The sequence below is a fragment of the Schistocerca cancellata genome, chromosome 8, assembly GCF_023864275.1.
Source record: "Schistocerca cancellata isolate TAMUIC-IGC-003103 chromosome 8, iqSchCanc2.1, whole genome shotgun sequence".
Taxonomy (NCBI): domain Eukaryota; kingdom Metazoa; phylum Arthropoda; class Insecta; order Orthoptera; family Acrididae; genus Schistocerca; species Schistocerca cancellata.
Genome location: NC_064633.1, coordinates 359,402,409 through 359,420,327, shown reverse-complemented (window position 1 = coordinate 359,420,327; position 17,919 = coordinate 359,402,409). Strand labels below are relative to the sequence as shown.

The window sequence follows — 17,919 nt, the reverse complement described above, 5'->3', positions numbered from 1 at the left end:
CCCACCCGTTCTGTTAGGAATCCACAGCGCTGACCGCACAACTACCGAGGCAGATGTCAGGGATCTCCGCTACACTTGAGTTTGTTTACAGGAACAGGGGAATCAAAGACACACTCACACTCCCTGGGTTTCAAAACACCATGGTGCTCGTACGAACCATCTAGTTCATATTCATGGATGGTGTTTTCCCCTTGGTGTCTTTCCTATGTGCTAAGAAAATGTTCAGATGGTTTTATGTTCTCGTAGCTAGAATCCTTGCTAGGTTATTCTCTTATTTCAAGGGTTTAAATTATCTAAAGAGGATAGGGGAGTACCGCAAGAGAGAAGCTCCAATTTCTCGCTTGTTATTCACGGCGTAAAATTTCTAGATGTACTACATTTCACGTGAGAAAGAACGACATGACTAAGAGACACTTCTCCAGATTCATAGAAAATTGGTATAAACCTATCAAAAGTCCAAGCGTGATAACTATTGGAAATTAATCGCAATAGTTTGCTCGGAACGGTTACAATAAACGTTTTTTCCTACACTCTAAAATTTAAGCATTGTATCACATTAGATTATGCAACTGTTCCAAACGCTCAATCGCTACAGGATCTCAGCCTGAACACTAGCGACTGCTTCGTACTTCTCATACCGCGTCACAAGTTGGTAGTATTAAAGTTGCGTTACATGCCAGTCACTTGGGCCTAAAAATTGTATTACGAAACCAAAGTCTCTCTTTATTCTAGAATTAACCTCTAAATTGTCTTCAAGTGTGGATATGGCTCTACATGTTCCACCAATGGAGTACTGGATAGGTAAACTTACAGTAGATCTACTCACGGACGTCCTGCATAGGCTGTAGTTATCGTATGGCAGCGAAACTTGGCAGATGTGCTAATGAGTCGATGTGGAACCAGTTTACACTTGAAAAAATACCTTCAGTTTTGGCCACAAGGATTTTGTTCATCAGGTGCTGCTAACCCATAACGTAAGTCAAAATTTCTATGTGTCTTTCTTGCATTCACGGCGCCAGATTTGCACCTGTTGGCCAAAATTGGAACTAAATTTTTTTCCATCGTAGCGCATTAGAATATTACCACGTTTTTCTGTCGTACGATAATTACAGCCCTCACTCGACATCTGTGAGAAGGTGCCCTTTAATTATAAGTACTCGGTTCTGTTGACAAATCGACTGTTTCACGTGCTTCCGACACCTGTAAATTCAACTTTTTTACCATCCCCCAGTTAGCTTAAGTGGGAAGATTCTAAAAGTAAAGTGGATCATCTCTTATGGTGCAGAATGATGTGAATGACATTTGAGAATCAGTTGGTGATGCTCTATGCAAAACGTGAAACTTATGTGCGTAACTTAATTCTGTGTCATCATTTAGGAACTCTTTTTAGTGGAATACATTAGATTTAAATCTATTACCTTTCTAGTAAACTCATGTAGAATGTCAAGTTTCCTGTAGAATTCTTTTCCAGTATTAGACATTCGGAAAATGAAGTCGTTGTGCAGCAACGGGTTAAGAATTCTTTTGATAGTGAGTTCGCCGATGCTGTAAACAATGAAGCAAAGTAAATGATACGCAGTGACTCGTGGCTGCTGTATGACGAGACTGTTGCTGATGTCAACTACGTGTGGATGCCAAGGGTTTTCAGCAGGTAGTGGGTATGGTAACAGTGTGATTGCATGTGGGAATTAGTGCGATATTTCTGGTACGTGTCGCCAAAGAGTCGTTAGAAGTAACAAGTAATGCACTCAGGTTAATGTACTAGATATAATCAGTGCAAAGAACTCAAGAGAATGTTTCATCCGTAGTGTCAGGCTCAAAATGAATGACTGTATTCTGATGTCGTTTGTAAATGGCAGCTTTAGTTACAGAAACTCCTAATATATGACAGACTATTTCGGAAAATGAAGATGTCGCAAATAAAGTGTTACGTTTATTACAATCAGCAGAACAGTTTATACATTGGTAGCACTAAGTTCTTAACATTAACTGAAGTCTTTATTAGTGGGACAGTTAGGGAACAATAAGAAACTTTTATTGCTGCAATTGGTTGTTACAAATTGCCTAACCATTGGTTGTTTATAATCCTAAAACGAATTAGTACATAAACGTAAACTGTTTTAAGATATAAACAAAAGGTAATTATAGTACTTTGTTCGAGTCTACTGAGAAGCAGTTTTGCGAGAATCTCCAGTTCCACTGGGAAATAGTTTTTAGCTGGAAATTGTCAGGTGAAACTGTTCTTCATATAAATATTCGGCATGAAGAAAGTGACTAAAAACAATTAAACAATTATTCTTATCCTCTGATTTCTCCGATCGTTAACACCTGACGCCCATCTGACATATGGAAATACTATAGTCGAGGATTATATACCTGTAAACTGCGTTCACATAAGCAGATTCATCATTGTTTTGTGCGTCGACAGGGGTGCCCATCGCCGTTTCTGTTAACAGATGAAGTGATACATTTTAATAAATGCAAAAACTCATTAAAATGGAGATTCCATTCCAGAAATGCAAAATAATTATATGATGTATCATGTCTGTTCATTCGTCAGATATGCAATTCATCACTGAAACTGGGTAAATATTAGCGTTTCTCATGATAATGAAACTACGTACAAGGTCACGACTCAAACCTGCAGCTAGCCTATCCTTGGCAAAGTTCTTATCGAGCTGTTCAGGCACGTGCTGAGATGCCCCTTCCCCTCACTGTTTCACTTTTTTCAATATCTCTCTTTCCTTTCGCAATTTCTCAGAAGCTCTCCCGTAATACAGCTGGACTAGTAAACATGGAAATAAAGATATCACAAGGCAATGGCTCGTTCTTCGTAGATATTATTTAAAGCAACAGATTTCTTTTTTTCATGTACCTTTATATTCACCAGCAGCTATTGAGTTTGGCTGTTGACTTGTCTCGGACCTTGTGCCATATATTAAATGTACAGCTGAAAAGGTTAATATCTTTGAAAGCTACACCACTCTATACCACGAACACCAATCCACGGCAGCTCAATTTCCTTTCTATTCGAGTAATTTAGAGAGATATGTTACAGATTAAAAATAACTGTAACATTAAATCGTCAGATTTGCGGTTAAAGAAAAATGAATTGATATCAAATGAGAGAGATAAAAATAGATTCATTCTACGACCGTTGCAGTATTGCTTTACTACTCGGTCGATTCTGTCCAGATTGTGGCACATACAAAGTAAAAGTGTCAACAGTCCACATATATCTAACTCAGGAACCTCATGACCGCACGTTAATGCTGTTTGATAAACTGAAAGTAAGGATGAACAGCAAGGATAGATAGCGCGACGTGCTAAAAAAGAAGGAGAAAGGTATATCACTAATTGTACTTTCTGTAGTTCTTTAAAACTGTTTAAGGGAACTTCATAATATATAAAAATATAGTACATATTAGTAAAGTAAAGTTCCTTAAAATCATTATATGTATGTACAGAGCACACAAGCATATAGAAACATGTTAGGAAACAAATTAAAGGTTGAGGAAAAAAATTTTTACACATCGCTTTCTGTGACGATATGGAACCTTAAAATTAGTGTGTTAGTATAGACCAAGAAAGAATTATGTATAAACTAAATTTTATACCATATTATAATGCAAGATGCACTGTATCTTGCACTTGGCGTGTCACTGCACTAATTGAATAAAACTCTAAGATGGTCAGTTTACTGGGTCTCCATCAACTGTCAAATTGTAATCGATAAAGCAACATGCCTGTCTAAAAATGGAGAAATGTATTCCGTCAATAACAGTGTATTGCTTTAGGATTTATCTGTTCACAGAAATGCTATTTCTTTCTGTCACATAGGCAGAGGGTATTACAATAAGCAGTAAGTCTTATCACTGTGAAGTGAAGAAATAACATTTTGGGTATGTGATCCTACATTCATCATCATTTTCTTGGGCCTTTGTCCGATTTCAAGGGTGCGGTCGGCCCTGTTACTATGGATTTGGCGTTGTTAGTGTCAAAGGGTGGCCAGGCGCCCTTCCTGTCGCCACCCCATACCCTCTGGGACGGAAGTGGTGCACCCAGCAGTCTGAATCTAGTGTAAGCCATGAAATAGTTCGAATGTTTTCAAATGTATGCGAGTCGTCTCACTGAGGCGAGAAATGGGGACCAGACTGGTATTCATCCAGTGGGATGTGGAAAACCGCCTAAAAACCGCATCCAATCTGGCCGGCACACTGGCCGTTGTCGTTAATCGGTTGGGCGGATTCGATCTAAGGCCAGCGCTCGTGCCCGAGTCCAGGAAGCAGCGCATTAGCGTTCTCCGTTAACCTGGCGTGTTGATCCTACGGTTATGAATCGAAAAAATATCACCACAAGATGTTGTGCCCCCTAGTGGTGTTGCGGTTACGTGACGTGGTGCAAAAAGCACATAAGCAGGGTGGAGACCAACGGGGAAGAATTATAGCAACTACACGGGTCGCAAATTGTGTAATCCACTGTACATGCCAGTACGACGAAAGGCAGGTTGTTATGGCCAGTCGTGTGGGAGCGAGCATCTAGGAAACAGTGTAGCCGGTCGGTTGCTGGAGTGCTACTGTCGTGAACATCTATGGAAAATGGTTGAAGGTTGCTGAAACCACGAGTAGGTGGCATGGTGGTACACATCCACAGCTCAACGCAGAATGTGGACGCTACGAGTCTCACCCGCTCTGTAAAGCAAGGTCGGCGGCACTTTGTTGCAGACCGAACCACGAAGTACAATGCTTTCTTTTTGCTTCGTGTAAACGGAACAGCAGCCGATCGTATACCTACCGAAGAAAAACCACCAAAGAGCCGTATGTTTCCAGAAGTTGCTATTTTGCTTACACAACCAGTTTCAGACTCTCGTTGATGCCATCTGCAGGCCCCTGCATATTAAAAACGAGTATACATGTAGTAGGCTATATGTCATGGTATATCGCTAGTTGACATTATAGAAAACGAAGCGTAATAATAAAAGGTCTTAAAACCTACAAAATGCAACATGCAGCGTTAAGGAGAGGGCCTGTTCACATTTAGCTCACGTATTGGTTAGCACCGAGACTAACTGTTTTGACATTACAGAGCTGTAATAGAATTTGCCAAACACCACTGAAAAAATAGACAATATACAACATCGGACACACAAAGAAAGTTTGTCTAATCCTTTATTTTCCATGTCTCATGTAGATGAGAATCATAATAGTTCTTAGGAAAAACTATCCTCACTCAAAAGTTGTAACTTGACATATGAAGTGCACAATAGTGTGAATACCTATACGATCACATCTTTTTGGCAACATATGACTAAATCCTGTTACATGACAGGGTGGTTTCGTTCCTCCAGTGATGGGTCTGTCGGTTGGGTGTTCCTATCACTAGTCTAAGGGTACTTTGTTCTACATAAGTACTTTTCATATAATAGCTTGGCGTGACCAACTGGACTTTCGATAGGGGACGATGGATTTTACCATTTTGTTTGGGAGTACATGGGCTTCCCGTCACTGGCTGCGCTTCGATTATTACGTTCACTGACGACTCGTATTTACTTATAACATGCTTCATAGCAAATTCATCCTGGTATAATTTTTTCTATGAGTGTGGTATCTAGCTGATTACCTAAGTATTGTTGTTTTTGTTGTGGTCTTCAGTCCAGAGACTGATTTGATGCAGCTCTCCATGCTACTCTATCCTGTGCAAGCTTCTTCATCTCCCAGTAACTACTGCAACCTACATCCTTCTGAATCGGTTTACTGTATTCGTCTCTTGGTCTCCCTCTACGATTTTTACCCTCCACGCTGCCCTCCAATACTAAATTGGTGATCCCTTGATGCCTCAGAATATGCCCCACCAACCGATCCCTTCTCCTAGTCAAGTTGTGCCACAAATTTCTATTTCTCAAATTATATTCAATACCTCCTCGTTAGTTATGTGATCTACCCATCTAATCTTCTGTAGCACCACATTTCGAAAGCTTCTAATCTCTTCTTGTCTAAACTATTTATCGTCCACCTTTCACTTCCATACATGGCTACACTCCATACAAATACTTTCAGAAGAGACTTCCTGACACTTAAATCTATACTCCATGTTAACAAATTTCTCTTCTTCAGAAACTCTTTCCTTGCCATTGCCAGTCTACATGTTATATCCTCTCTACTTCGACCATCGTGAGTTATTTTGCTCCCCAGGTAGCAAAACTCCTTTACTACTTTAAGTGTCTCATTTCCTAATCCGATTCCCTCAGCATCACCCCACTTAATTAAACTGCATTCCATTATCCTCGTTTTGCTTTTGTTGATGTTCATCTTATACCCTCCTATCAAGACACTGTCCATTCCGTTCAGCTGCTCTTCCAGGTTCTTTGCTGTCTCTGACAGAATTACAATGTCATCGGCGAACCTGAAAGATTTTATTTCTTCTCCATGGATTTTAATTCCTACTCCGAATTTTTCTTTTGTTTCCTTTACTGCTTGCTCAACATAAAGATTGAATAACATCAGGGATAGGCTACAACCCAGTCTCACTCCCTTCCCAACCATTGCTTCCCTTTCATGCCCATCGACTCTTATAACTGCCATCAGGTTTCTGTACAAATTGTAAATAGCCTTTCGCTCCCTGTATTTTACCCCTGCCACCTTCAGAATATGAAAGAGAATATTCCAATCAACATTGTCAAAAGCTTTCTCTAAGTCTACAAATGCTAGAAACGTAGGCTTGTCTTTTATTAATCTATTCTCTAAGAAAAGTCGTAGGGTCAGTATTGCCTCACGTGTTCCAACATTTCTACGGAATCCAAACTGATCATCCCCAAGGTTGGTTTCGCCCAGTTTTTCCATTCGTCTGTAAAGAATTCGTGTTAGTATTTTGCAGCAGTGGCTTATTAAACTGATAGTTCGGTAATTTTCACATCTGTCAACACCTGCTTTCTTTGGGATTGGAATTATTATATTCTTCTTGAAGTCTGAGGGTATTTCGCCTGTCTCATACATCTTGCTCATCAGATGGTAGAGTTTCGTCAGAAATGGCTCTCCCAAGGCTGTCAGTAGTTCTAATGGAATGTTGTCTACTCCCGGTACCTTGTTTCGAGTTAGGTCTTTCAGTGCTCTGTCAAACTCTTCACGTAGTATCATATTTCCCATTTCATCTTCATCTACAACCTCTTCCATTTCCATAATATTGTCCTCAAGTACATCACCCTTGTATAGACCCTTATATACTCCTTCTACCTTTCTGCTTTCCCTTCTTTTCCTGGAACTGGGTTTCCATCTGAGCTCTTGATATTCGTACAAGTGGTTCTCTTTTCTATAAAGGTCTCTTTAATTTTCCTGTAGGCAGTATCTATCTTATCCCTTGTGAGATAACCCTCTACATACATTTGTCCTCTAGCCATCCCTGCTTAGCCAATTTGCACTTCCTGTCGATCTCATTTTTGAGACGTTTGTATTCCTTTTTGCCTTCTTCATTTACTGCATTTTTAAATTTTCTCATCAATTAAATTCAATATCTCCTCTGTTGCTCAAGGATTTCTATTAGCCCTCGTCCTTTTACCTACTTGATCCTCTGCTACTCTCACTATTTTGATCTCTCAAAGCTACCCATTCATCTACTGTATTTCTTTCTCACATTCTTGTCAGTCGTTCAGTAATGCTCTCCCTGAAGCTCTCTACAATCTTTGGTTCTTTCATTTTATCCAGGTCCCATCTTCTTCAATTCCCACCTTTTTGCAGTTTCTTCTGTTTTAATCTACAGTTCATAACCATTAGATTGTGGTCAGAGTCCACATGCCCCTGGAAATGTCTTACAATTTAAAACCTGGTTCCTAAATCTCTGTCTTACCACTATATAATCTATATGATACCTTCTAGTATCTCCAGGCTTCTTCCATGTATACAACCTTCTCTTATGATTTTTGAACCAAGTGTTAGCTATGATTAAGTTATTCTCTGTGCAAAATTCTACCAGGCGGCTTCCTCTTTCATTTCTTCCCCCAATCCATATTCACCTACTACGTTTCTTTCTCTTCCTTTTCCTACTATCGAATTCCAGTCACCCAAGACTATTAAATTTTCATCTCCCTTCACTATCTGAATAATTTCTTTTATCTCATCAATGTTTTTATCAATCTCTTCGTCATCTGCAGAGCTAGTTGGCATATAAGCTTGTACTTCTGTGTTAGCCGTGGGCTTCGTGTCTGTCTTGACTAGAATAATGTGTTCACTATACTGTTCGTAGTAGCTTACCCACACTCCTATTATTTTATTTTTTATTAAACCTACTCCTGCGTTACCCCTATTTGATTTTGTATTTATAACCCTGTATTCACCTGACCAGAAGTCTTATTCATCCTGCCACCGAACTTCACTAATTCCCACTGTATCTAACTTTAACCTATCCATTTAGCTTTTTAAATTTTCTGACGTACCTGCCCGATTAAGGAATCTGACATTCCACGCTCCGATGCGTAGAACGCCAGTTTTCTTTCTCCTGATAACAACGTCCTTCTGAATAGTCCCCGCCCGGAGATCCGAATGAGGGACTATATTACCTCCAGAATATTTTACCCAAGAGGACGCCATCATCATTTAACCATACAGTAAAACTGCATGCCCTCGGGAAAAATTACAGCTGTAGTTTCCCCCTTGCTTTCAGCTGTTCGCAGTATCAGCACAGCAAGGCCGTTTTGGTTAGTGTTACAAGGCCAGATCAGTCAAACATCCAGACTGTTGCCCCTGCAACTACTGAAAAGGCTGCTGCCCCTCTTCAGGAACCACACGTTTGTCTGGCTTCTCAACAGATACCCCTCCGTTTTGGTTGCACCTACGGTTCGGCTATCTGTATCGCTGAGGCACGCAAGACTCCCCACCAACGACAAGGTCCATGGTTCAGTATTATATTATGTAAACCCGCCCAGACACATACTACCGATTTCATTTCGCTATGTTAATGCACAATATTTTATTGTGTTCTTTTACACATATTTGTGTACTTTCTTATTAACCCGAATTCTTATGTCTTAGACCAATATGTTTTCGACACGCTACACCATTCTCTGCCAACTATCTTTTCGTTTTCTAATTTTAGCATGCATGACCCATGTTGCTATTGTGGCAGTGTACTGGTTCATCCAGCTGTGACATGCGGTGGGTCTCCTTATTAGGAGTACTTGTACATCTCATAGATATAGATTTTTCTACAACTCTCCGACTCTCGCGTTATAATACTCCATACCATTGGTATGTCGCACTTTCTTACTACTGACCGTCTTTTGGTCATTTGTAAGCTTGTGCAAATCTAAGGTGGGATTTTTTTATAACAGTGATATCTGTCTGAGATTTAGAATGGTGAACTGATTGTTGTTACCCTGTGGTTTGATTTGTAGTAATCAGTTAGTCTGCATGCCTTTTATGGCCTGGTGCATTTTTATACCAAAATTGACATATTTGCAGCTCCATATGTGGCGTTTTCGGTGTTTTTTGATTGCACAGTATTTCATGAGTTGGGTTTCGGTTTGTTTAGTATGTTTGTAACTGTGTGATCTTTACTTTGTGATACACCTGATGGGGAATTTTATGATGATGAACTTACCATATGCTAGAATCTGATTATTAATGATTTTTGATTGATGTCAACCTGATGATAGCTGTGAGTTTTGAGTATGTTACGTGGTAGTGTCGTGGTTAACAAGTTGTACTATTGGGTCGAGACTCCAGGCATATGTGATCTCATGCAACTGCATTGGTTGTTTTATTCACTTTGTTGTCCTCACTATTTAGAAGGCCCTGATTCAGTGTTATTCAATTTCATGATTGGTTAATAGTATAATGTCATTTATCCACTCCTTTTCCAGTTATAAATATTGCCCCTTTTTGCGCCAGTATGTTCCTTAACTAGTGTGCTTATACTTTGTGTTCTTGTTTGTTTTTAAATTGATTGATGATAGTTTCTCCTAAGAGCTATAGGATTCTCATCTATATGAGTTATGGAAATTAGTTTATATGTATGTAAAAGTGAGACTGGTCAAATTTCCTTCGTTTGTGCGTTCGATTTTGTTTATTGTCTATTTTTTTGTTTTTTGTTAACTTAGGCATGTTCTGTTATATCTCTGCTATGTTAAAATAGCTTAGATGCTGACCAATATGTACACATATTCTGCTTTGTTGTACTTCGTGTGCCCAGGTACTCTTCTTAATGTTGCATGTTACATTTTGTAGATGTTAAGGAATTTTATTCCTACGCTTCATTTTCTGTCATGTCAAGTGCCGATATACCTTGACGTATGCTACTGGTACACTCATTTTTAACATGCATAGCGCTGAAGATGGCATTAATGAGATGCCAAAATGGATCCCTTAAATAAAATATTTTCTGTTTGGTGATTTCTCTTTTGTTAGTTATATACAATGCGGGAGCAGTCACAAGTTGGGGTTGGGTTGTTTGGGGGAAGAGACCAAACAGCGAGGTCATCAGTCTCATCGGATTAGGGAAGGATGGGGAAGGAAGTCGGCCGTGCCCTTTCAAAGGAAACGTCTGGGCATTTGCCTGGAGGATTTAGAGGAATCACGGGAAACCTAAATCAGGATGGTAGGACGCAGAATTGGACGGTCGTGCTCCCGAATGTGAGTCCAGAGGCACAAGTGTTTCAGAGCATACAGTTCAGCCCCTATTGTTGAAGTTGCAGCTCCACAGCAGATGTTCACTGTATTTTCCCATATTGACTGAACGTAACTGTGATTTGCGATTGCAGTGGCCACAGGATCGTAGAAATGAGATCTTTGGTCAATGGGAATATGTTGCCTGAAAAGTAAGATCACGTTTCTTGTTACATGAAATCGGTGACTATGTCAAGACACGCCGTCATTCTGGCAATCAGTTGTCTGATACATGCACCATACCGAGGACACAGACCAGTGGGGGGTAGTGTTGTGCTATGGGGGATATTCACCTGTGCTTCCATTGGAGTTATGGTAATGATGGACGAAACCATGACAGCTGTTGGATACCTCGACATTATTGTGTACCATGTGCATCTCTTCACAATTGATGTACTTCCCAAAGCACTGATATCTTCTAGCACCGTAACTGTGAATGTCACAAAGCCAAAATCTTGGTTATGTGATGCGACGAGCGTCAGAGTGAGCTCACATTGTGTCTTTGGCATCACATTCGGCTGATCTCATCATGATGGAACATATCTGAGAAGCTACTGGGTGACTGCTCTGCGCCCACAGACCACCAACCCATAACTGCATAACATGTGCTTAGACATATGGTGTCACAGAGCTAATAAACCATACCAAGGGCTTGTCGAATTCGTACCTTGCATATCGCTGCTTTACTGCGTTCCACAGGTGCATTAACAAGCCATTAAGCAGTTGGACATAATGTTTTAACTGATAATTTTATGAATGCTTTTGTTGATCCATTCTCATTCAGGAGCTCAAGGTCTTTTCTAGTAATACAAATAACTTGAACACACCTACCTCATAAAATGAATACTTTTGATGACTGAATTCAGTGTTTAGTTCCTCTTTTAAGATTTAAGAACTAAAAGTGAAGTGATTGTCTCTATGATTCATGGAGTTATGGGAGTACAAAACTATGGACTCTGGCCTGACATAAACGAAAATGTAATTTTTTACTGTGCTAGATGTCACTTGTAACATCGTCTACACTTAGAAATATAAGTCTTGTTTGTTTAACAGTCAACCTAAGAATATTCAGTTCACAATGGAGATTGGCAGCCAATCCATAAACTTGATGTAAGTGCACAAACATATAGTTTCAAAATTTATAGAAAAACTATAGTTATAGATGCAGAAATACCTTTTTGTACACAACACCCAGTAACACAGAAAATTGAATCTTTCCACTCAAGGGTGCACCATCTCATATCTGCTCCCATGTCCAAAGAAGATTTCAAAGCGGAGTGAGGCATAATAAAATTGATCGCCTCAACTGCTGACTATAGCGCTGTCTTGACTGATCACATATTGCATAAAAAATGAATATTTTCCTCACAGTGTTTGGAGGAAGTGGAGTACAGTCCCATACCTACGGTGGCTATACAGAGTGTAACAAGATCACTGAAATCTGCCAGTTACATGGTTTCCTACGGTCTGAGGAATACCACAGCCTACTATTTTCAATAGCATAGATAAAATCCAATTACTAGCCACCAGTGGGCTATAAAAATTATTTGTCATATTCATGATGTTTTATGTTGGTGAAAACTACTAGTCAATACTAACTGTATATAAGTATTTTGAAATTTTTGTCTGTTATGGAAATGTTGCGAGAGTGGAACTAGGTCAGTGTAAGTAAATTTTTGGTATAATTTAATGTATCACATCTCTTATTCCACGTCTGCTGCAGCTAAAAATTTAGAAGCTTACGCTTTGTTTCCAGGATAATAGCGAATTATCTGTCAGTAATTTCATTTATTGTCTGACCGACCAGGTTAGCCGAGAGGGCTAATGCACTGCTTCCTGGACTCGGGTAGGCGCGCCTGCTCTGGATCGAATCCAACCGGTGGATTAACGGCGAGGGCTGGTGTTCTGGCCACCCTGGATGTGGGTTTTAGGTGAATACTGGGCTGGTCTCCACGTCTCGCCTCAGTTACAAGACTCGCAGACATTTGAAACATGTTCGCACTATTTAATGATTTACACTGATTTCGTCCCGTTGGGTACGGGGTGACGGCAGGAAGGGCATCCGGCCATCTCTTCAAATTAACCTTGCGAAATCCGATTGTAACGACGCCAACCCTGCAAAAACTGCGGAACAAAGGCGTAAGCAAAAGAAAAAGAACAAGAAGAAGAAGAATTTCATTTATTATCAAGTCGTTTAGCACCTGGTATTTATCAGATTCCAAAGCGGTGTTAACACAACGGTTTGTTGAGAGGCAGGGTTGACGCTAGCAGCAGCGTCGCCTGGAGTGTGTGTGGTGTCACCGTCGGGCAGTGGTGCTTTGTTGTTAGGTGGCGCAGCAGCAGTGCAGCCCGCCGCGCCACAGACAGCGGGCTATTGTGTTATAGCAGGCCAGCCGCCACCATAGACAGTTCACCAGCCCACTGCGCTTTGCATTATGCCTGCAGTCCTCAACCCTGTATGTCGCGGGCTACGCTTTGGGGCATCTTCAGTATGTCGGCAACGTCCTGAAAGTTATGGGCAGACTGATGTCGTGTGCTACGTGATTCCTACTTGGCATCAGTATGATATTCCACTTTATAAGAACGGAACGCTTTTAATTCCTTCACTTTCATCTGCGCTGTTTTGAAATTAAGAAGTGTGAGAATGGTTTGATAAGACTGGCAAATTTCCATGAGAGAACCTTCATGGTCGGTAAGCTTAATTATTCCAAGGTTCAACAGTGCATAGCCTGCAGTTCGTTGTTGGCAACAAACTGTATTGGTCAGTGTGTTGACTGTCACTGAAATGGAAAAAAACCGACTTTTGTGCTGCTATTAAACATTTCCATCTGAGGGCTTGGGCTGTCTCCCGAATTAAAAGAGGATTGGATGAAGTTCACGCGGAATCTGCACCATCACTGAAGACCATTTACTTTCAGATTAATGAAATTGAGTGTTGTCAGACAAGCACTGAAAACGAAGCGCACTCTGTCCGTCCAGTTGATGGAATCACAATGGTAAACACTGACAAAATCCATGCTATGGGAATGCAAGATCGCCGAATAAAAATTCGACGGATTACTGAAACTGTAGACAGAGCCTGACCGAGTGCACAATGTCCTGCATGGAGAACAGGGTGTGAAGAAGCTGTGGGCGAGGTGAGCGCCGCAGTTAACCAGATTCGAGGGAAAGCGCATCTGGCACAACGTTTCAACACAATGTCTGGCGACGTTTAATCGCAATCCGAAAGACTTTTTGCATCAATCTGTGACTGTTGAGACCAATATTACACACTAGCGTCAAAACGGTAGTCAAAATAATGTACAGCGGCTGGTGAAAGTTCACCAAAGAAGGCAAAGATCATTTTGTGTGCTGGTTAGGTGACGCCCACTTTTTTTTTGGGGGGTCCCAGGGAATAATACTTAGAAATTACTTGGAAAAAGGCAGAACCATAACTGAACCATATAATGCTTCATTGAAGGATCATTTGAAACTTGTGTTTGATGGAAAGACATCAAGATTGGTACGGAAAAAGTGCTCTTTCATCAAGATAATGCACCATCTCACACGTCAACTCTAACAATGGGGAAAGTGCATGAATTTACCTTTGACTTGGTTCCTCACCCACCTTTTTCTGTCTCAAGTTACAATATCTGTATAAGTATCTGTTATGATGAGAAGAGTGTAAACGAGAGCAAGAAGAATTAGGGGATAAATGTATCCTGGACAGATTCTTAATATACGAGCAGAACAAATCAATCTTATGCGCGCTAAAGCACAGGCAAGAGGCTGCACCAGCGATATCGGTAAGAAATACATCAATAGTAAACATCAGTGTCAAAGTGGAATAAACTTCATTGTTAAAAGAAGAATGATTGGATGTAGGTACTGTTAAGAAGCGTGTCACATCCGATATCAATGAATGAAGGAAAATGGTATCAACTGTTATCCTTAGAATGCAACATTTCTCTACTTAAATTTCAGGTACATGAACATTCATAAGGAGACAAGTTATCGTTGGTCAACACTATCGGGTTTTGCAACGAGGCGAGATCTTTCTGTTGACCATTCCTTACCATGCACCATCGACACCAACGAAGTTACTGCAAAGCAACATCAGAAAAAATGAATGAAGGAGTGAGTTTACACGCTACAATGGACTTTTCAGCAGTTTGAGCAGTACTTTATACGGATAACACTGATCTATAGTATATCATGTCGTACTATGAGTTTTCTGTTCGTCAGAGTAGGTAACAGTCTATGTGACAAAAGCGCATGATGCATACTGTTCTCTCTGCTGCCCGTCTTTTGTTTTGAATCCATTATCTGTTTTAATGCATGTATTACGATTTACTCACTCCACTATGGCAGAGCAAAAAGGAAGACGTTTACAGACTTTCAACGTTGAGATCACCATTATGTCTGATCTGAATACTGTAGCAACATTTGTGCTCTGAGAAAGATACTAATAAATGTTTCCATCATTACAGGGTGAGATATAAAACTCTACATATGAGTTTGAATACTTATTGTTTTACAGGATGCGTACTTCTTTTCCTATCAAGATGAACTTTTGTGGCATGGTAGTATTGGCAGTTAATGGCAAGGATAAATATAGAGCCAGCAGTCTGCGACCATTTTAATCATACTATTCCCACCAACTACATCGAAATTTTTATCCACGTCTACCAATATCGGTACAAACAAGCGAGAAGGGCAGTGCGCTCCGTTATATACCAGCCACTCAAAAGAGAGGACGGTTAACTTCGAGAATAATGTTCTTTAGATCACACTGTGAATGAACAATTGTTGTGGTCCATATCTGTTGCTGGAAATATCACAGCTCATCCATCGTTCTAATCATGACTCTAATGGAACAAATAATTAGAATAACGTACAAAAATACATTTTTAACAGTCTTACTGTCAGATGAGTATTTTAATTTCTGATTCCAAAGTCAGTCCATAACACACCTAACAGCACGAATAAGTGTTAGTTGTAACGGTGACTTGTGAAATATCTTTCGAATACTTATCTCAGTTGTAGATGTAATTGGAAGTAATTTATGTACCATACTGTCGATTAGGAGTTACGTATCAGCAAAACGATGTAGTAAACGCAGCTCACGTCCGCAGCTCGTGGTCGTGCGGTAGCGTTCTCGCTTCCCACGCCCGGGTTCCTTGGTTCGATTCCCGGCGGGATCAGGGATTTTCTCTGCCTCGTGATGACTGGGTGTTGTGTGATGTCCTTAGGTTAGTTAGTTTTAAGTAGAGTTAAGTTCGAGGGGACTGATGACCATAGATGTTAAGTCCCATAGTGCTCAGAGCCATTTGAACCATTTTTTTTGAAACTCAGCTCATATTTACACTCACAAATGTGCTTTGTATTAACTACTAAAATAAAGTAATTGTAAGATAAGTAAGTGTGGTGTTATTATAGTGCGGTTCGTTCATTTCAGTTCTCTGTATCTTATTTTCCACGATAACTTACCGCATATGATATCGAGGGTACAGCGTGTGATGTGCGGATAAATGTCGAAGGCTTGCCCATCGGCTTTCGACTGCAGAAGCTTTACCAATACTTCTGCCTTCTCTACGAACACTTCAATGAAATTATCGAGAATGGTAAAGTGGAAGGCAGGCGTAATCATCTTTCGATGTGAATGCCACTTTGTTCCTAGAATATAAGAACTATTACAGCAAATAGACGATACATGATTTGTGTCATAGGGAAGATTATGTCTTCCTAAAAATCTTGAATATCGTTTGAACAAGTCACAACAAATTTCAATTAAAGTTCTTAAAGCTGAAGTTTGTAGCCAAAAAACAGAAAACACTTATGCTCGAAGAGAAACAAAACAATGCTACAAAGCACATTTGATTATATCAGATATGACAGAACTTTTACGTCCTCTATTATTTGTTAGATATATTCCAGTCTGTCTTCCGCTGCAAGTTTTTCTTCTACAGCTCTTTATAGTTACATGAAGTTTATTCTCTGATGTCTTAATACATGTCTTAACAGCCGGCCTGAGTGGCCGAGTGGTTCTAGGCACTACAGCATGGAACCGCGCGAACCCTACGGTCGCAGGTTTGAATCCTGCCTCAGGAATGGAAGTGTGTGATGTCCTTAGGTTAGTTAGGTTTAAGTAGTTGTAAGTTCTAGGGGACTGATGACCTCAGAAGTTAAGTCCCATAGTGCTCAGAGGCATTTGAATTTGAACATGTACTAACATTCTATCCCTTGTACCTGTCAGTGCTTTCCCTGTGATCCTTACTTCGCCGATCCTGCAGAGAACCTCCTCATTCCTTATCTTAACAGTCCACCTGTTTTCAGCGTTCTTCCAAATCTCAAACGCTTCGATTCTCTTCTGCTCCCGTTTGCCCACTGCAGTGAGTCAATACCATACAATGATTTTTAATCTAAATACCTCGTTCTTCGTCTTCCACTCTTATTGTTTACTCTCGATTGTCCATATTATATATCACCCTTCTTTCCTTGTAACTAACTCCCATTTTTCCCACAATTTCAACGACATTGTACCATTATTCAGTGCAGAACGTTTTTTCCAGCTTGACAAATCCTATGAGCCAGTCTCGACTTTTATTAGGTTCAGCACCCATTATCAAGCTTAACATTATAACTGAACGTCATCTCAAAAATTCTCAGTTTTCTTTTCCATTCTTTTGTACATTTTCCCTATCAGCAGCTTGGTTGCATAAGCTGTTAAGGTCATTCTGCGATAGTTCGCGCACTTATTTCCCTTTGCTACCTTCGGAATCGTGTGGATGATATTTTTCCGAAAGTCTGATGGTATATCGCCAGACTCATACACTATGTGATCAACAGTATCCAGACACTCCTAAAAATATACGTTTTTCATATTAGGTGTACTGTGCTGCCACCGACTGCCAGGTATCCCTATCAGCGACCTCAGTAGTCATTAGACATCGTGAGAGAGGAGAATGGGGTGCTCCGCGGAACTCACGGACTTCGAACGTGGTCAGGTGATTGAGTGTCACTTGTGTCATACGTCTGTACGCGAGATTTCCACACTCCTAAACATCCATAGGTCCACTGTTTCCAATGTGAGAATTAAGTGGAAACGTGAAGGGATACGTGCAGCACAAAAGCGTACAGGCCGACCTCGTCTTTTGACTGACACTTGAAGAGGATCGTAATGTGTAATAGGCAGACATCTATCCAGACCATCACACAGGAATTCCAAACTGCATCAGGATCCACTGCAAGTAATATGACAGTTCGGAGGGAGTTGAGAAAACTTAGA

The 17,919-nt window shown here is 40.3% G+C and overlaps 1 protein-coding gene across 5 annotated transcripts in view; it reads right to left on the bottom strand.

Moving 5' to 3' along the window:
• LOC126095283 (cytochrome P450 4C1-like) overlaps positions 1-17,919 on the bottom strand; it is a 292,169-nt gene that overhangs the window by 218,886 nt on the left and 55,364 nt on the right. For 4 of the 5 annotated variants that reach the window (XM_049910048.1, XM_049910050.1, XM_049910047.1 and 1 more), the window contains 3 exons: positions 16,122-16,307; positions 2,377-2,446; positions 1,419-1,545 (listed from right to left, as the gene is read on the bottom strand). In XM_049910048.1, coding sequence (XP_049766005.1) covers positions 1,419-1,545; positions 2,377-2,446; positions 16,122-16,307 — 383 coding nt within the window. The remainder of the gene's footprint in view (positions 1-1,418; positions 1,546-2,376; positions 2,447-16,121; positions 16,308-17,919) is intronic. The other variant, XM_049910051.1, reaches the window with a different exon arrangement.